Source organism: Sander lucioperca, chromosome 3 (genome assembly GCF_008315115.2).
Source record: "Sander lucioperca isolate FBNREF2018 chromosome 3, SLUC_FBN_1.2, whole genome shotgun sequence".
In the NCBI taxonomy this organism is placed as follows: Eukaryota; Metazoa; Chordata; class Actinopteri; order Perciformes; family Percidae; genus Sander; species Sander lucioperca.
Window position 1 is genome coordinate 11,758,367 of NC_050175.1, and position 18,067 is coordinate 11,776,433.

An 18,067-nucleotide genomic window follows, 5' to 3' on the forward strand; every position below is an offset into this window, starting at 1 on the left:
GGCAATCATTCGTGTGTTTGACTGGGGCTCCCTCGCTCCTATTTCCCAACCTGGAGACTGCGCAGAAAGCTGTCTGGGAAAAAAAAAAGTGCATGTGCAAGCAGAACTGAGAAAGTTCATAGAGCCGAGGTGCAGGATGTCCCGTTAAGGAGAAAAGAAAATCCTGCAAAGGAGCAGAAGCAACACAAGCTGACGGGGTGAAAGCAGTGCAGCCCAGAGCGAACGAAATTTACCACACCTATATTTTTAAACTGGGAAAATGGGCTTTCCGACGATATTTAGTTGTCGCCGGATTGTTCTCAAAGTGTTTTTGGTTCAGTTCATCGCCTTTCAAGCAACATATGCTGCTCCTTCGCCTATAATCAGGTTTCCTGGAGACGATACTACTCCCAAAACAGACAAAGAGGTTGCTCTGGTAAGTTTATTGGTTGTTTTTCCTAAAACTATTTTCAAAGTGGGTCAGTCAGCTGTGAAGTGACTGTGTTTATTCCTGAACTCAACTGTTGGGGAATAGTTTGTACGTTGTTTATTTATTTATATATGTATTGCAATAATTTGTATAGAAATACTTAAGTTAAACCATGTGTATGTCTGTTTTTCTCTTTAAGCACTATCTGAATAAGTTTTATGGATGCCCACAAGACAGATGTAACCTTATGGTGCTCAAGGACACCCTGAAGAAAATGCAAAAGTTCTTCTCTCTGCAAGAAACTGGAGAGATTGATGCCAAAACTGTGGATATCATGAAAAAGCCCCGCTGTGGCGTCCCAGATGTGGCCAACTACAATTTCTTCCACAGGAAACCCATGTGGCAGAAGAAAGACATCACTTACAGGTCAGGGAATTAACTTTACCTACACATTTACTAAACAGGCATTGGGTTATCCTGCACTCTTAAGTGCTAAATTGTATACTGCAAGGGGTACATTATAATGGGAGTGGGTCCAAATTCATTCTGACTCTGAATTAGTAATACTCAAATAATGACATCATGGACGTTTTAAGCAGTATGGCCCATATGGAAGGTAATAACTTGGACCTAATACTAAAGTGATTTTAGATGCATTGCATGTATCACATCAGGACATCATGATGTTTGCCAATCACAAAAAGGTAAAATAGCCTAACTTGACCCCACCCAACTGCTGCCCATAAATCCGTAACCGTAAGTATTGGGTAATGGGATATTTCTGAGTCACTATAGTTGGAATGTGATTCCCAAAGCAGTGTTTGATGAGTGCACAAAAGTATAAATACAAAGCCTGAGCCTGTTTGCTTTGAGAGATGGACCACAGCGTGGCCCCCCCCACCCTCCCCTCAACCTCCAATCCACCCCACCCCCATCCACACAGTCGCTTGCATCTTGTGTCTTGCTTAGCCCAGCATTCCTACGCAGTATGTGTCAGGTCTTTTGTTTTCGTTCTGTTTGAGGTTTACAACAATGTGGAATCGGTTTTGTGTGTCCTGATCATTCCAGCCCGTCTGCCTGTGTGTTTGTAAGGAAGACTGGGAGCCAAAGACAACAGCAACTAAGAGATCTTAGACTGTTTTGAAGAAAGGACTGTGTAGAGACAGCCATATAACAGGGTTTGTGGCTGAACACTGTTTCAGGAACCATTTTCACCAGATGATTCATAGACTGTTATTGCCGCTGTTTAGCTACTTTTCCATGACCTGAAGTTTAGAAAATAGATCTTATATTTCTACACGCTTTTCCAAACATGACACCCAAAGAGCCACCATCACTATCCTGATTACACACCTGTTTGTCTTGTTTTAGAATGAAAACTGACTCTGTTAACTCTGTAGAATCCTTGGATACAGTCCCGACCTGGATGAGGAAGTCATAAATGACGCTTTCTTCAGAGCCTTCAAAGTATGGAGTGACGTCACCCCACTCACATTCACCCGCCTCATGGATGGAGAGGCCGACATCATGATTAATTTTGGCCGCAATGGTATGCCATGGTATATAGACTATAGACAGTATATAGATACTGTATCTGTGAAATACTGTACTTAAGAGACAACAGTTGCTGCTGAACTATGGTCAGGTTATCTCTATATTGTTGGGCAGTACAGTTAGTATCTATGAGCAGGTAAAACTCTGTTGTTTCAGAACCCTGACACCACTCAGGGGATTTGTATCATGTGTGTCTACAACTCAAATTCCTTCAAAAATAATTGGTTTATTTTATCGTAAAAATGTCCCTGTGTGAATTCAAAAAAGCCTCTGACTATAACTCTTATTTGTCGTCTTTGTTGGAGTTTTGATCAATTCTCTTGGCATATGGGAAACAGTAGTGTATGCTTACATACTTGTCCTGATGGGGCACATGAATAGTATTGCAGGTTAAAGTTAAAAAATGTAAGCACTCTTAATAACTAAGTTATGACTATGTGAATTTGCCTTCCACTTCCAAAAGATTAAATACAGCCATGTCATGTCAGTCATAACCCAAGTTAGAAAACAGTTGAACAGAGGTTCACCGCCTATGTTGTTATGTTATGAATGTGACTCTGCACCCCACCAACCTATATTTTAAGAACACGTCTTCCCACAGGTCATTCCAGGCATTCCAACGAAAACAAACATTTGATATTTACGCACAGTGTCATAATATCATTCTGTCTAGCCATAGCTGACCATGTCAGGAAATAATCTGATAATTATAGTGGAACAAAAACAAAAAGACAGTCACTTCAGAAGATGTAAAACTAAGGAATATTTTGATGTTTTAAAACACACAAATGTCATATTATGTCAGAAACACTGCTGATATTTGTATAATAATGAATGATGTCATCGACAGAGCACGGAGATGGTTACCCCTTCGACGGCAAAGATGGCCTCTTGGCTCATGCCTTCGCTCCAGGGCCGGGAATTGGGGGAGACTCCCACTTTGATGATGATGAGCAGTGGACACTGGGAGACGGTCAAGGTAATGAGGAAACACTGTTTACAAAACAACACAAAAGTGTATTGCAAAATTTCCACCACAACTGTTTGTGATTTGTGCAATAATGGAATATAATTTGTATCCATTTGTTTAAAGATGCACTCAGTGCCAAATATGTGGATTTTGCATATCCATGTCCAGTCTTTTATTCAAAACAAAGTATAGGTACCACATTGGTGAGATGACAGTGCAGACCTATACACAAAAATGACATTAATAATACATTTGACTTTCAACTACTTTGTTTTGATTTTCTTGACTTTTCGGAACTTTCTGGCACTGGATATGACGAACCTCAGCCATCTGGAAGCTGAAAAGAAAAAAATGATTTCTGTTGCAGTCATATGTATTTGCACGCCTTGACCCAGATAGTTTCATGTATATCCTATTATTAAGAATTGTCTTGTCTGAATTTATTTGTGCAGAAGTAATCTATGAACCTATTTTCCCTGTCTCATGGCACAAAGAAGTCTCACAACACTTAGAATTAACTATTTTTTTTATTATATCAGTGCCTTTGCAAGTTGTGTCCCATTTACAGAATTCATGTGTACCATACATCTGAGCTACATTTTAAATGGTATCCCATAGTCCAGGTACTGTAGCCTACTGTTTCTATTTAGTTCAAAATTCCCAAAACAATTCAGTTGTTTTGGGAAAATATATGACAGTAATATAATGTTTAAAACGTTTGAAGTAAAAAAAAAAGTAATAGTTACAATGTGGACAAGTGTTAACATGATCCTTAATCTTTTAACAGTGGTAAAGGTGAAGTATGGCAATGCTGATGGGGAGTTCTGTAAATTCCCCTTCCTGTTCATGGGCACTGAGTACAACAGCTGTACACCTCAGGGCCGTGATGACGGCTTCCTGTGGTGCTCAACCACATACAATTTCGATGAAGACGGCAAATATGGATTTTGCCCCCATGAATGTAAGTTTGTCCTGTGGTTCTCTTGTCTTTTTTGACACAACAATGCGGCATTGCGATGTCTCCTAACACATTTCGCTATAGTCTCTGTATAGATTTGTAGTTTTGTGGCCTCAGCAACATTGGTTTCTTGCCCTACTTGCATCTGTACTGAAATCGAAGCAGTGTATTACTGGCAAAGTAAGATTTTTGCTATATTCAAAGCTGTTCTGCTGATTCTGGACAGAAAGAAAGTAGGTTGAACAGTATGCCAGAAAAGTGTTGTTTTTGTTTTGAGTGGATTATGGAATATTTCTTTTCCAAGTCAGTGCCCCACTTTAGAACACTGGGCTTTGTTAAACATTTTGTTTATTTGTGTTATATTGCTGTCCATGATACTAACATGATCACACAACAAGTGCCAGAGTACACATGTACTAAGTTGTTTTGTATGAGAACATGAGTGAGGCCTGTTTGTACTGTAGCCATCTGTTCTGTTTAGCTTTCGTACTGTATTGATGTAAAATAACTTCCATTCCACCTTTTTCCTTTATTCAGATTTCAGAGCACCTTCGTCTTACATAACTTGGAGGTCTAAGGGCCTTAGTTGCTTACAATAATCATGTTGGAATGGGGGCTTATTCTTTGTAAACATTGAACATTTAAAAAAAATGCATGATGTTGTATGATGTTATTAGTTTATCTATAACACCTCTTTGTATTTAGCCTATTGATATTTGTTTTACAGTACTATTCACCATCGCTGGAAACGCAGAGGGCGCTGCATGTAAATTCCCCTTCACCTTTCTGGGAGAGAAGTATGACGCATGCACCACTCAAGGCAGGGATGATGGGTACCGCTGGTGTGCCACCACTGAGAACTATGACCAGGACAAAACCTTCGGGTTCTGCCCTGAAACTGGTAGGTGGTGACATCTACCGCATGTTATGCTGATCACATAATGGAGTACTAACTAGTGCTTCAAGTAAAAACCAATTGTCCCTATCTGTTGTACCGACATTTTTAAATGTGTGCATACTACTGTAGCCTATACATTGACCTCTGTTTATATGCGTCACGGGTTGGAAAATATCTGATACATTTTTAGACATTTTCTGGGAAATTTTCCAAGGGAAGGGAAGTTATGCTCTGGAATGTTGCACAATTTCTATATGAACATTGTACCTTTTAATAGTGAACTTATTTGGGGGGTAGGCTACACATAAAAAACAACAAGTCTTATGGCCATATAATTGAATTGTAACCATACACTGCATTCAGCAGCGCACTCTTCCATCACATGTACAGGTAATTAGCCAGCATCCATTGAATAGGAATTTAGTAATTTTTCAACCCAGTGCATTATTCAAATGTGCAGCCCACACTACTGCACCTTCTGAGTCAAAGGTCTACATGCTTTCAGGGAAGTTTTGATTGTATTACTGGAGTGAATATATTTGATACTTTTATGTGATATATCAGTGAAACAGCTCATAGTAGCCTAGTAAGCAAAGTATACAACTTTTTACCTTTTACTTTTTAACAATTTTTTCTAGTTTTTGCTAGCTAGCTGTTACAGTGTGGGATATAGCTTTACGGAACATGCTAATTGAGAAGCTTTTATTCATCTATTTCCATTCTTTCTTTATTGTAAAACATTTCTTTTTTATTAATTTTTTTTCTTTTCTTGTTTACTTTAAACTACTTTAAACTAAAGTTTGCGCATAGCCCACATTTCGGAAAATTTTTTAAAAGTGCCTTTCCTCATTAGTTAACTTGCTAGCTAGCCAACTCACCACATGGCAGGTTTCACATTGTATGTATTTGACAAATGGATGGATTTATTTGGCAAATTAATGTATTATGTCTGCTTATGATATGGTAAAAGGTTTGTTTCTATCTTCATATGACATGATAAATACAGCCTGAGCAAATAGCCCCTATATTTTCATTTTATTGCCGTAACTTCCTGTTAATTCCCCTAAATTCTCGTCAATCCCTATTGAAGATTTCGACTTTGAATATTCACGGAATTTTGCAACGTTAGTCCTGTTTAAGGGTTATGAGCTTGCTTGAATGCACACAGTGCATTTTACTGGCTGTGCTAATTTTGATGTGCAGTGTATGGTGCCCTGTCGTGGTCTACAGGAATGCTCCAACTGGGGTTTTTGGTCTTGCTCGTGGTCTGCTGAATGGCTGTGAAAGTATTTTAATGTGCAGTGGCAGGGCTTATTTTCCATTCTGTCAGTAGGACTGATTTTAGGGTTGAGGTAGTGTAGTAGGGAGGGAGAAAGACAGAGAGAGGTACCACCACTGGAGCTTTTATCTGGTTCTAATTGAATAGGAAAGTAGTTTTGTTGCAAAGCCTTGTGCAAGCTTGTGCTAAATAAGAAATTATTTATTTATTTATTTGAAACAGCACTTAAATAGTCTTGCCAGATTGAAAATGATCTTTCTTTGAAAGAAAATCAATTTGGGCGGGTGCTTTTTGGTTTTGTGCCCAGCGGATTAGTTATTGATGGCATGTGTGTTGTGCCAGTGCTTTCATGCTGTTTTCAATATTATCTGCGCTCACTTCACAGTACAATACAAACTGTTTTGTAGAAACATTTGGCATATTAATAAATTAAGTTCAATACACATTTCACTTTTACAATACACTTTTGTTGCCCCCCGCAGCCATGTCAACGGTGGGAGGAAACGCAGAGGGAAGCCCCTGTGTCTTCCCCTTCACCTTCTTGGGTGACACCTACGAGTCCTGTACCTCATCTGGACGCAGCGATGGTAAAATGTGGTGCGCTTCCACCAAGAGTTATGATGACGACCGCAAATGGGGATTCTGTCCAGACCAAGGTATGGATAGTGTGTGGTCTTATTCATGTGTCCCACCATCATACTCCATAAAGTACAACCACTGGTAGACTGTAGCCAAAACTTGAAAGACATAATCATATTATCCAATTCCCATTTCCCACTGTACAGTATCAGCATTTTATGAAGGGGTATTCAAAGTTTACAGTGAAGTTTCTTCATTGTGCTGTATGTTTCTAGGCTACAGTTTGTTCCTGGTGGCAGCCCATGAGTTTGGTCATGCCCTTGGCTTGGAGCACTCTCAGGACCCCGGAGCATTGATGGCCCCCATTTACACTTACACCAAAGACTTCAGACTTCCTGATGATGACATCAGAGGCATCCAGGAGCTATACGGTGAGATGAAATTTCTTGTGTGGCTAGTTTCCTGGACAGAGATCAAGCCTAATACTAGAACTAGAAAAAGTATATTTTTCTAATTAAAAGCCAGGAAAGATAAATGTACTGTGAGTGTGTAATCACCCCTCAAAGATGAAATATTTGGGTAAATTATAAACAGGTGTGGCGACAGATAAGCCGTTGCCTCCAACCCAGGGTCCAGTCACTCCAATGGACATCTGTAAAGAGCCAGTTGTCTTTGATGCTGTAGCACAGATCAGAGGAGAGACCTTCTTCTTCAAGGACAGGTAATCAAATCAAAGAAGAAGTCCTAATATTGTTTTGACCTGAACCAGACCTTCAGCAAGTGCGTGCCACATTAAGACCAAACAAGGTAAGAGCACTGACAATGAATTCCATCTAAAATCAAAGTTCCTGACCACATTGTTTGTATATGCTAGTTGCAATGTTTTCATTATCTATCTGAGTCATCAATGCAATATGAAGTCCATGTCTGATGTGCTTGAAACTTACAAGCACTGCCAAAATCTGGTTGAATTTACTGTCTGTGATCTACGGGAAGAACAACAAACAAAACCCAATAGCCTACTTCTGGTTTTATGACTTGTGCAAGTGAAATAAGGCAGCCTACACAAGTCAGATTTTATAATAATTAAAAAAAAAAAAACATGAGCAGTTTGACATGAGGGTTCTCGTTAAATATTGTTTCTCTCATTGCAATCTTGCACCACTTGAAGATTGTGCTTTAGATTCTCGTTTCATGATGTAACATTTAGCAAGAGGGGAAAAAAACAACTCTTCCTCTTCTCATACAGTGACAACCAAAATAGTCATCAGTCATAAACACTGTCTGCAGTCCTCCCTCTCCACCGGCGCCAGTGAATGCAAAGTCTTGTAAGCTTACTGTGTCTACTGGCTGACCCGGAGTTGAAAAGGAGTTTCATAAAGTGCTGTGGTTTCATCAACAGTCTTTGTGAGTCAGAGTATATTCCCGTAGGAAGGTGAACATTTTCATCCCAACAGCTGAAGTTTGTTACAGACAAAATTCTCCTCAGAGTCACTTAGAACAAAAGCAATAATGTGGTAGAAAATGAACTGATAGAAAACACAAATAGTGTCCTTGTTAGTTATAATTTGTTAACGCTTCTAACTGTAAAATCGACTCCTTGCAATGCATGGCCATAAATGTTTCCAAAGCAAACAGGCCAGCATACCTCCGTACCAAAGAGTGTAGTCTTTCAGTTAGCCTGGTTTTACTGTCTGAGAACCTTGAGTTAGAAACTGGGAGAAACAATCCTGCTCACAAATCCAGCTTTAATGCAGAATGACTTTTCACCTTGCCTTGGCTCTCTTCCACACATATGCAGTGCTCGTTAGAGCAGCACAGACAAACTTTGGCCTGTTTTTGAGAAGTCAAGCTGGGATGAAGCTTAATTCTCTGCTTCTCACCAAACACTTCAGATAATGCTTTAGTAGTCTAAAGATGCAGACCGATGAACTATAAAACCAACAGAGGATTGCACCTGGTAATCATCTGACTATATAATCCCATAAAATTCGATGACATGGCATTGCAGTCCTGTGATTGTTAATTGTAACACACATATGCCAAAATGCCATTTAGGTGCTTGTAGGGTATTGCTATGCTATTCATTGTATTCCTTATATATTATTTTAGTCAGGGGACTACACCACTCTTTGGGTATTTGCAGCCGGGCCAATTACAACAGATCACTAATAATAATAATAATCCGGAGCAATAATTTTCAGCCAGTGAGAAAAGGCTTGTAGTCTTGGTTAGCATTGGTCTGCCATGCACAACAGCTAAAATATATCAAGAATTACAAAGGTGCATACAGAAATATTGCATTTACTTAAAATTTGTTGACTTTTTAAGACCTACTTGACATCTCTTGTGTAACCATGCAAGGCTTTGTGCGATATGTTCAAGCAATTCCTGATTTGATATTTGAATTTGAAGTTGCGATTTAAAAAATGTTCCCAAGCTCCAAAAAACTGAGGATTGATGTGAAGGGGAGAAATTGAGGACAGAGTAATCTCAAGGCACGGAAGTGAACAAAGAGTACTGTATATCTCTCTGAAGTCTGAGATAAGATGAAAAGTTTCAGTACAGGCCTGTAGTTCTGACCTTCACAGAGACTTAATGAGTTGCCTGAAGGCCAAGTCAGGTTTGTAAGCTGTAGAGCTCTGGTACAAGCCAAGTTGTATAGCTTCAGAGAAAAAGCGTTGCCCTCTGGGTTTCAGGGCTAATGCTCACTTGACTCACCTACTGTAAAATTAGGATACCTTGTTTTCTCCTGGTTCAGCATATTTATGATGTAGGAGAAATCTTGACGTGATGCAATGAGTCCTACTTATAGCACTCCCTGAGCTCAGCATAAAATTGTCAGTCTAGAGGCTTAAGGAGAAGGCAATTATAAAGTCTGTCTCATAGAAGCAGTTTGGCCAATCTACTGACTAGGTCTGTTGCAAGCTATGTGCTTGTAGCCTAGCATGTAGCCAACAGAAGCTGTGCAATGTGCAATGTACATTAGTTACTTTTAGTTGTAATCCTAAAGATTACAGCCCTGGTTAACTTGGTGGCACCAGTGGTTAGTTTGGTAACAGCAATTAAAACAATTACAACCTCACAACGTCCTGGGTGGTGCTAAGCCCCGGATGCAGCATCGGTGCCCTTGCAAAATAGATAACGAAGCTAGCAGAAGAGGAGGGACATCCTGCTTCATCCCAGCACTCCACATCCGGTTACCCAGACGACATTAAAGCTGGTTACATTGCTGAGGCGTTGGTGGTGTGCAACTGTTCATTTAACAGTGTCCCATTACTCCCTTGCAAAAATTTAAAATCATCCCCTGACGAAAAAATGCAGAGAAAGAATGTGACGATCATGCTCAGTACTAATCGCTGTGACAAACACATTGCATTTCCTGTGGCTGCTTTACAATAAAAGACACCAGTGTTTTGCCAGTTAACCACCTTTAATGTGAAGCAGCGACATTAGTAGAAATATTCTGTTTGCATAAGCAGTAACTTATTACAGCTCTGACTGTAAAAACAGTTAACAGTGAGGCTGTTATCAATGAAATAAAATTGCATTACACACATGCCTTTTCCTGTGAATCCCTCGTGCTAGGTTGGCAATATGGATCCAGTGCTGGAATGGCTGCCGCTACCAATACAAATTGCCACATATTATTGAATGTAAACATATTGAACGGCTATTTCATAAGAAATGTTGACCATAAATTTTATCAAAAATGTAATTTAATGAAGATCTTAAGGATTCTAACTTTAAATTACTTCAAAATGGCAGTGAAAACCCATCTGTTTAAAGCTGCTTTTAACCTGTAACCAACTTAGCTGTTTCCATTTGTTTCTATCCTGTTTCTATCCTGTTTCTATGCTGTTTTGCTGCACCTTTTTCATATTTATCTCTAGTTGTTATTGATGTTTTTTTTACTGATCTTGCAATTCTTTTTCTTTGTTTTTACCTTGTAAAGTACCTTTGAGTACCTTTTAAAGCGCTATATAAAATAAATGTTTTTTTATTATTATTATTATTATCATTATTATTATTAAAGCAGGCTAGTTTATACAGTACTGAGAACACCCCTTTAACTGCCAGTTGGCCTTTCCACTGAATCTGTTCCTCGGACAGCAGCGAGAGTGATAACCTACATGTAGGAGTTGTCATGTTAGCTTAGTACAGTGTGTTTGTATGTTTTAGACCATTTACTGGAAATCACATACTTTGCATTACATAAACCTATTAAACTTAAAACTTGTGTGAGCTACAAAATCCATTAAAGTGAACATCACGGCTGCTGATATTTCTGTCGGAGTTACATTATGGTTGCATCGTAATGCAGGCAATCAACCTGCATTACCACACATTTATACCAGTACTTTGATAACAATACATTTGGATACATGCATCACCTACTTTAAGGTTTGAAGTCTCAGCAATGGTTTGGAAAAATCTCTTTCAGTAAAGTAACATACAGCGCTATGTACGATATATGTCTAGATCCTGTTACACTTAACCAGCCACCAGGCAGAGCTTTAATTTTTTTATTTTATATTTATTTAATAGAGACAGGAAGAAAAGACAGAAAAGCCCCCTGGATATTGTTGGTACAATGCATGAGCTTGACAAATTGATCCACACTGCTTAAATAATGCAATTTATAGATTTTTAGTTCAGATTGGAATATCTCTCCTCTTACCTCCTGACAAATGTATACACAACTTTGGGTATATGTGTATGTTAGTGAAGTGTTATTCTCATCTCCATTTTATCATTATTGCAACTCATTTTTTGCAATTGGCAGATCTTTTTCTTTTTAAAAAATAGGTCAGTGGAAAAGAGTTTGGGAAGCTGCCGTTGTTGTGCAGCTGTGTATTGGAAATCCGGGCAAGATAGGTCTTGTTCCGCTGGCGTCTGCAGCCTCAGTCCTAACGAGAACCAGATGCTCATGAATCAGGCCATTGTGGCTGGCTCGGCCAGTGAAGCGCACTCTTACTTACACACACACACACACACACACACACACACACACATACACACACAGACACACACACACACACACACACACACACACTTCCCCCACCTCCTCAGCACCCCCCTCAGCCCTTCTTTCACTCTCATTCCATCCCCAGCTCATCTACCTTACGACCGCTCACCCACTCATTCTCTTTCTGCCAGGTTCCTGTTCAGGTCAGTCAACTTCAGAAGCAAGCCCAACGGCCCTATGCTGGTGGCCACCTACTGGCCAGACCTGCCTGCCAAGATCGATGCTGCCTATGAAAACCCAGTGGAGGAAAAAACTGTGTTCTTCTCAGGTATGCTGGAGAAAACAAGAAACTGGAGAAACGGCTGATTTAGACCTTTCTAAATACTGATGTCATGTTATATGAACTGTTCAGCCTGTTTATGTCCTCCCTGTACCTCTATGGTGTTCAGAGAAATGGACAGTTCCACTACCACGAGTATTGAATAGGTTTCTTCACTCTTTTACCATTTGGATTCCCTCGTGGGCGTTTCTGCGAACTGAAACATTAAGAGAAGCTGGAATGTTGGCTGAGCCCTCTTGTGTAATGCGGTGTGGACACTTGAGATGTTCAACCATAGTTATTAGTGGTTTATGATACATTCTTTGCATTTTACTAATATGACAACCTTCCTGAATACTGATGAAAGTTAAATAATATATCCATCAGCTTTCAAGAAATGTACAGCAGAGCTGGTATGGCTATGGGGGAGACTTGGTGATTGATGGTTAACCGATGATATCATACTGACGATATATATGCTCAATAGATTTGTAGGAATATGTGATAATATAATAATCAGAAAGTTTTGTGTAAAAATAATTAACTTGCATCAATAAAACATGTCTTTAGTGTTCTTTTAGCCTTTTTTTATTTTTGTTTACTTACTAACTCTTCCCTTTAAGGCAACGAGATGTGGGTCTACAAAGCCGATGAGCTGGAGAGAGGCTATCCTAAGAGGCTTTCAAGTCTTGAACTCCCCACCGACCTGCAGCAAATCGACGCTGTCTTCAACTTTAGGAAGAACAGGAAGACTTACCTGTTTGCTGGGGACAAATTCTGGAGGTGAGGAGAAGCAAAGCAAATGCAAGCATTTGTGAGCCTAAAACCTTTGTCTGACACACCCCAGCTTGTGCTGTTGGTGTTATCACCTCGTGTTGCAATACTGAGGCTACGTCTGGATCTAGTTAGCGTTTGGTGTGACCTAAGCTGCACTTTAAACCACAAGCGCTTCGCTAGCCCTTGCACAATATGGGAACTGACTGTTTTATGGAAAACTATGAGTAGATGAGTAGTGTGTGTGTGTGTGTGTGTGTGTGTGTGTGTGTGTGTGTGTGTGTGTGTGTGTGTGTGTGTGTGTGTGTGTGTGTGTGTGTGTGTGTGTGTGTGAGGGAATTGTGATGCACTCATTAAACGATTATACTGTATAAATGCACTTTTATTATGTGTACAGATACGATGAAGATAAGAAGAAAATGGACCCTGGCTTCCCCAAACTTATTGCTGATTCCTGGAATGGAATCCCAGATGGCATAGACTCTGCCTTCAGTCTTAATGGCATTGGTAAAAAAAAAAAAAATCTTTCTTTTAACCTAATTTGTTAATTGAGAGGCTCAGTGTGATTTGTAAAAGGACAATTTTACCAGAAGCTAGCAGCACCAGTTGATTAAATGCATGACCCTAAACCTGTTAGAAAATGAAAGGACCGTAATGGAGATTTTGCAACGTGTCCTTTGCCACAAATTAGACATATTTAATATACCACATGTTTCAATCAGATTTTCAACTGTATCTTTTAAGCAACACTGGTTTCAAGCCAAGTCATTACAGTATAACAAGACTGCTGCTTTGAGCTACATGAAAACATGCTCATTAAAGCAATGCTAAAATGCTGATATATAGCAGGTATAATGTTAACCATTGTCAACATTTTAAATTAGGATGTTAGGATGCTATTATTTGCTAATTAGTACTTGAATGATGAAAATTAGTTTTGCAAGCGTAAATTAAAGTATAGGACAAATGAAACTTTTTACCTCATTAAGGACACTAAAAGAAAACGACAGAGGTACACCAAAGTTATTACAGTTTATCCTCACGGGGATATGAATGCCTGTACTACATTGCATGACAACCCATCCAATAGTTCTTGAAGCATTTCACTAAATAACATCAACCTCATGGTGGTGCTAGGGAAAAAGTCAGTGGATGATCGAAGTCCTTAATCCTAATCTTAATCCTCTGGGGACAATGAATGTTTGTACATTTCCTTGAAATCCCTCCAATAGTTAGAAATAGTGAGATATTTCAGTCTGGACCAAATGGTAGGCTGATCGATAGACATTAACAACTATACCCATCTCGCTAGCATGGCTAAAAATGTTACCACATAATTGTGTGACAATATGAATACTACAAACATAAACTGGTATTTTACAACATGAAATAAATGCTACACTAATGTATCAATATCTTTTGGAAGGGATATGGAAAACTCTGAAGAAATAAACCTGCAATGACCACTGTATCAGTTCTAAATCAAAGAATAGAGACTAAAATAGCAAAAGGCATTCTCGGTCTACAACTTTGTTTGAGTCTTTAAGAAGACCTTAAGCCGGCTACACACTGCCTGCGTGGCGTGAGCGTGGCGTTTCTGTTGCGTGTAAGCTGCATGGCGGCTGCGTGGTACACACCAGAAACGTGTCTGAGGCGGCGCTGCTGCTGCTACCCTTGTCTGTACACATGTATGTTTCCCATTGATAAAATGAAATACCATGTTAAACATAAATATATACTGATTTGATTACAGCAAAGACAACGTCGGCAGTATTGACGGCAAAATAGGCTACAGAATATTTCATTCTGTATTGACAGGTGCAATATTAGAAAATCGATTTTTTTTTTTTTATTACATTTATATCTGCATTTATATCAAAACCTAGAGACTTTCAAACATCAACATGTCATTTATTAATATGTATTCGTGTCAAAATGACATATAAACATCTTTTCCTATTCTATTTTGTCTGGAAACACTTCCAACACGCTTGCGTGTCGCGTGAAAAATAGGCATCGGTTGTATTTCTAGCATGCACGCGTTTTCGGCGTGGCTCAAGCCGCGCCTGAGACATGCGTGTCACGCAGGCAGTGTGTAAGCTCTAACCTGTTAACATGGGAGCCGAAATATAAACGGACACGCCACGCAGCTGACACGTTCACGCCACACAGCCAGTGTGTAGCCGGCCATAGGGAAAAAATGATTTTGTGGTGGTTGAGATTATAGCTGGATTAGAGCTGGTGTGCTGTGTACTAGTTTACAGTGTTTAGGCTGACATTCCTTCTGGTTAGCTCCAGGCAGCTCTATCAGTGAGTCTGGCACTGTGCCTCTGTCAATAACACCCCTCATATACCGCAACCCAGTAAGCAATGACGTGATCTAACCAGACATGAACTGTTTCAAGGAACTGACTGAAAATGAGGAAGTAAAACGGGCCAAAGGGAGTAATTCTGATGTTAGGGAGTCATCTTTGGCCTGATGTTGATAGAAAATAGAGGGAGAGCAGTTGCTTTATGTCTCTCATGCTTTAATTTGCTGTGAGTAAATACCTCATGATGGTTAATGTTAGCTTTAAGGCATTGCAACTAAAGTTCAAGAAATATATGGATGTGAATTTCTGTCATGACACCACCAGTAAACTTTCTCTGACACTGTCAGTGTCAACCATCTATCCTTGAGGTTAGAGGTGGTATGCAGTTTTTTGTCTATGGCAAGCAACCAGGGATTTTTCCATCACTGCTCTCCTAACATACACACAGTACTGTAAGCATCACATAGCCCCTTCCCCACACAGTGGACACACATATTTATATAAAGCAAGTCTGTGCACCTTTACAGAGGTGCCTCTGTATGCTTTCTGATTAGCATGATTTAGTGAGTGAGGCTAAACACTGGCTTCAGTAGAGCCTGATTTGCTGTTTTAATCCTCGACACTTTGATTGAAACTGATTATATTTTTAGACTGTGCTTTTATTAAAGCTTGATTATTTTATTGTACCATTGCATGGTCGTTTACAAATATGTTAAACAAAGCGTGCTTTGTGCTTGTATTTAACAGATTACAGCTACTTCTTCAAAGGCAACCACTATTTCAAACTGGAAGACAGCAGCTTGAAGATTGTCAAATTGGGTGAAATCACAAAGGACTGGCTCGGTTGTTGAGCATTTCCAAAACGTCTCGCAGCTGGCTAATTCCTGTAATGACCTCTGGCCTCATGAGGACATTGCGATAGTAACAAGCACAACTTGAGGCCGCCGCAGTGCACACTGTTGTAAGTTTTTAGCCCAGCAACTCTGCTTCTGTGGGAGACATGTCCCTTCCAGCCTGTATAACCAGCCTCCAGCTTTGTAGACAGGCACCTCGGGACCTTCTACATAGGCTAAACATAGGCAACTGGATATTTGCTCTCTGTGTGATGTTGACATTTTATGTGTTATGCTGATGCAGATTTATTTCAATATGTACCCCCAATTTTATTGTTTTATAGTTTTTTTGTTATTTTTTTAAAAACTCAGACATCGGGTATGTCCACACTGCATTGAACGCAGTGCTATACTGTGCTGTGAGATATTGCCGTTTTATGCAAATTTAATTCTTAAATTTAATAATCAAGTGCATTTTTATAAATGTATCAACTTTTAATTAATGTTGTCATTATTGTGCAATACATTTGACAAATAAATTTGCACAATGTGTTTGACCGAAAAATGGTGCTTTAGAGATTGCTTTTTGCCTATAGTCTTATATATATATATACAGTATATACATTTTATATTCTGTGTAACTATGTCTGACTACTTAGTATCCTCTGGATGTTAGAAAGTAGTATTCACAGGCAGACATTATTCTTCATTTTCGTCAGCACTTTGTATAGGACTATATAAGGGAACTGCTCAGTGTGGAGACCAAATTATTGTCATGGGAACTCCATGTTGCATTTCCCTTCACTAATGGTACCGGAAGATTAAAGGCACAGGTTGCCTCTAGAGGCTGTATTGCTTTGCTGCATGATGGAATCATGACAAGAGTACCGCAGTACTATTGTTTAATAATCTTTTTTATATTCTCTTTTCTCTCTTGTGTTTTAACAATACAGTTATTTTGTTTTGTGTTGTTTTAATGCTTGTGCACTTTGTTACTGTCATCAATAAAGATGGTCAATATAATGTGGATCAGTGTTTAGTTTAGTTTAGTTTATTAGTTTATTAGTCAGGGACCATGCACAGTTCTAGCCCTGTACCAGAGTTAGCTATACAGCTAATTTACATCTGTGGTCCCTGGGCAAGGGAGATAAAAGGACAATATTGACAATACAGACAATACTAACTACTTAACAACAAACAACATATAACAAGCATTACATAATATATAAACCAGTATACAAAAATATATAAATTCCATGTTATAGAAAGATCAATGATCACATAGTTGATTTGCCTTCAGCCAAGTCTTTAAGGACATTTTAAAACTGCTGAGACTTGCACAATCTCTAATGTGAAGTGGAATTAAGTTCCACGTTTCTACTGCTGTAAATGAAAAAACTGATTGACCAAATGTAGTCTTCCTAAAATGAGTGAAGTTAGCAAAGGAGGAACATCTATCATTAATCCTGGTGCACTGGTTTCTAGAATCTAAGTAAGACTCCATCCATGTCAAAGCACTGGGAGAGAAATTAATTTTTGCCAGTTTGGATAACAAAACATTATGATTCACTGTATTAAACACCTTCTTAAAATCGAGGAAAACAGCCCCAACAACCCCTCCATTGTCAAGGCTGGATATTATTTGCTCAATAAAGTAAGAAGTAGCTGTTTCTGTGGCATGATGTTTCCTTAATCCAAACTGCATAGGGTGCAGTGCAAAATGGCCCTGATTTAAATAGGCTAGCAACTGGTCACTGACTATCCTTTCCGTTACTTTGGAGACAACAGGGTGGATACTAATAGGTCTATAGTTGGTTATATTAGTTGCATCACCAGCTTTAAAGACAGGGGTTATTACTGCTGATTTCCAGGCACTGGGAAAAAAACTTTGTTTAACGGATAGATTTACCAGATGAGCAATTGGAGTACAGAGGATGCTTTTATACTTCTTCAGAAATGCACAATCACAATCAAAAACATCTTTAGCCTTAGAGTTCTTAAACTGGCCTAAGATTTTAGTTATGGAAGATTCTGGCACTTAGGAGATGCTAAAAGTGGAAGATTATCATTTGATGGTGTAATGACCTTCCCTCTTGGATCAAAGCCTTGTGCCAAATCTTGAACCGAATCTATAAAATAACTATTAAACCTAGAAGAAATTTGGTCTTTGTCTTTAGTTAAGGTTCCCTGTACTTGTAATTCAAACTCTTTAT

At 39.1% G+C, this 18,067-nt stretch overlaps 1 protein-coding gene across 1 annotated transcript; it reads left to right on the forward strand.

Annotated features, from left to right (window-relative positions):
* The first annotated feature begins 78 nt into the window (after positions 1-78).
* Positions 79-16,883, forward strand: mmp2 (matrix metallopeptidase 2). Its single transcript, XM_031281506.2, has 13 exons — positions 79-415; positions 609-835; positions 1,810-1,958; positions 2,814-2,942; positions 3,721-3,894; positions 4,619-4,792; positions 6,551-6,724; positions 6,923-7,078; positions 7,242-7,368; positions 11,808-11,944; positions 12,559-12,718; positions 13,107-13,216; positions 15,769-16,883. The coding sequence occupies exons 1-13, from the start codon at positions 260-262 to the stop codon at positions 15,870-15,872; spliced, it is 1,977 nt and encodes a 658-aa protein (XP_031137366.1). The 5' UTR covers positions 79-259; the 3' UTR covers positions 15,873-16,883.
* Positions 16,884-18,067: the final 1,184 nt, after the last annotated feature.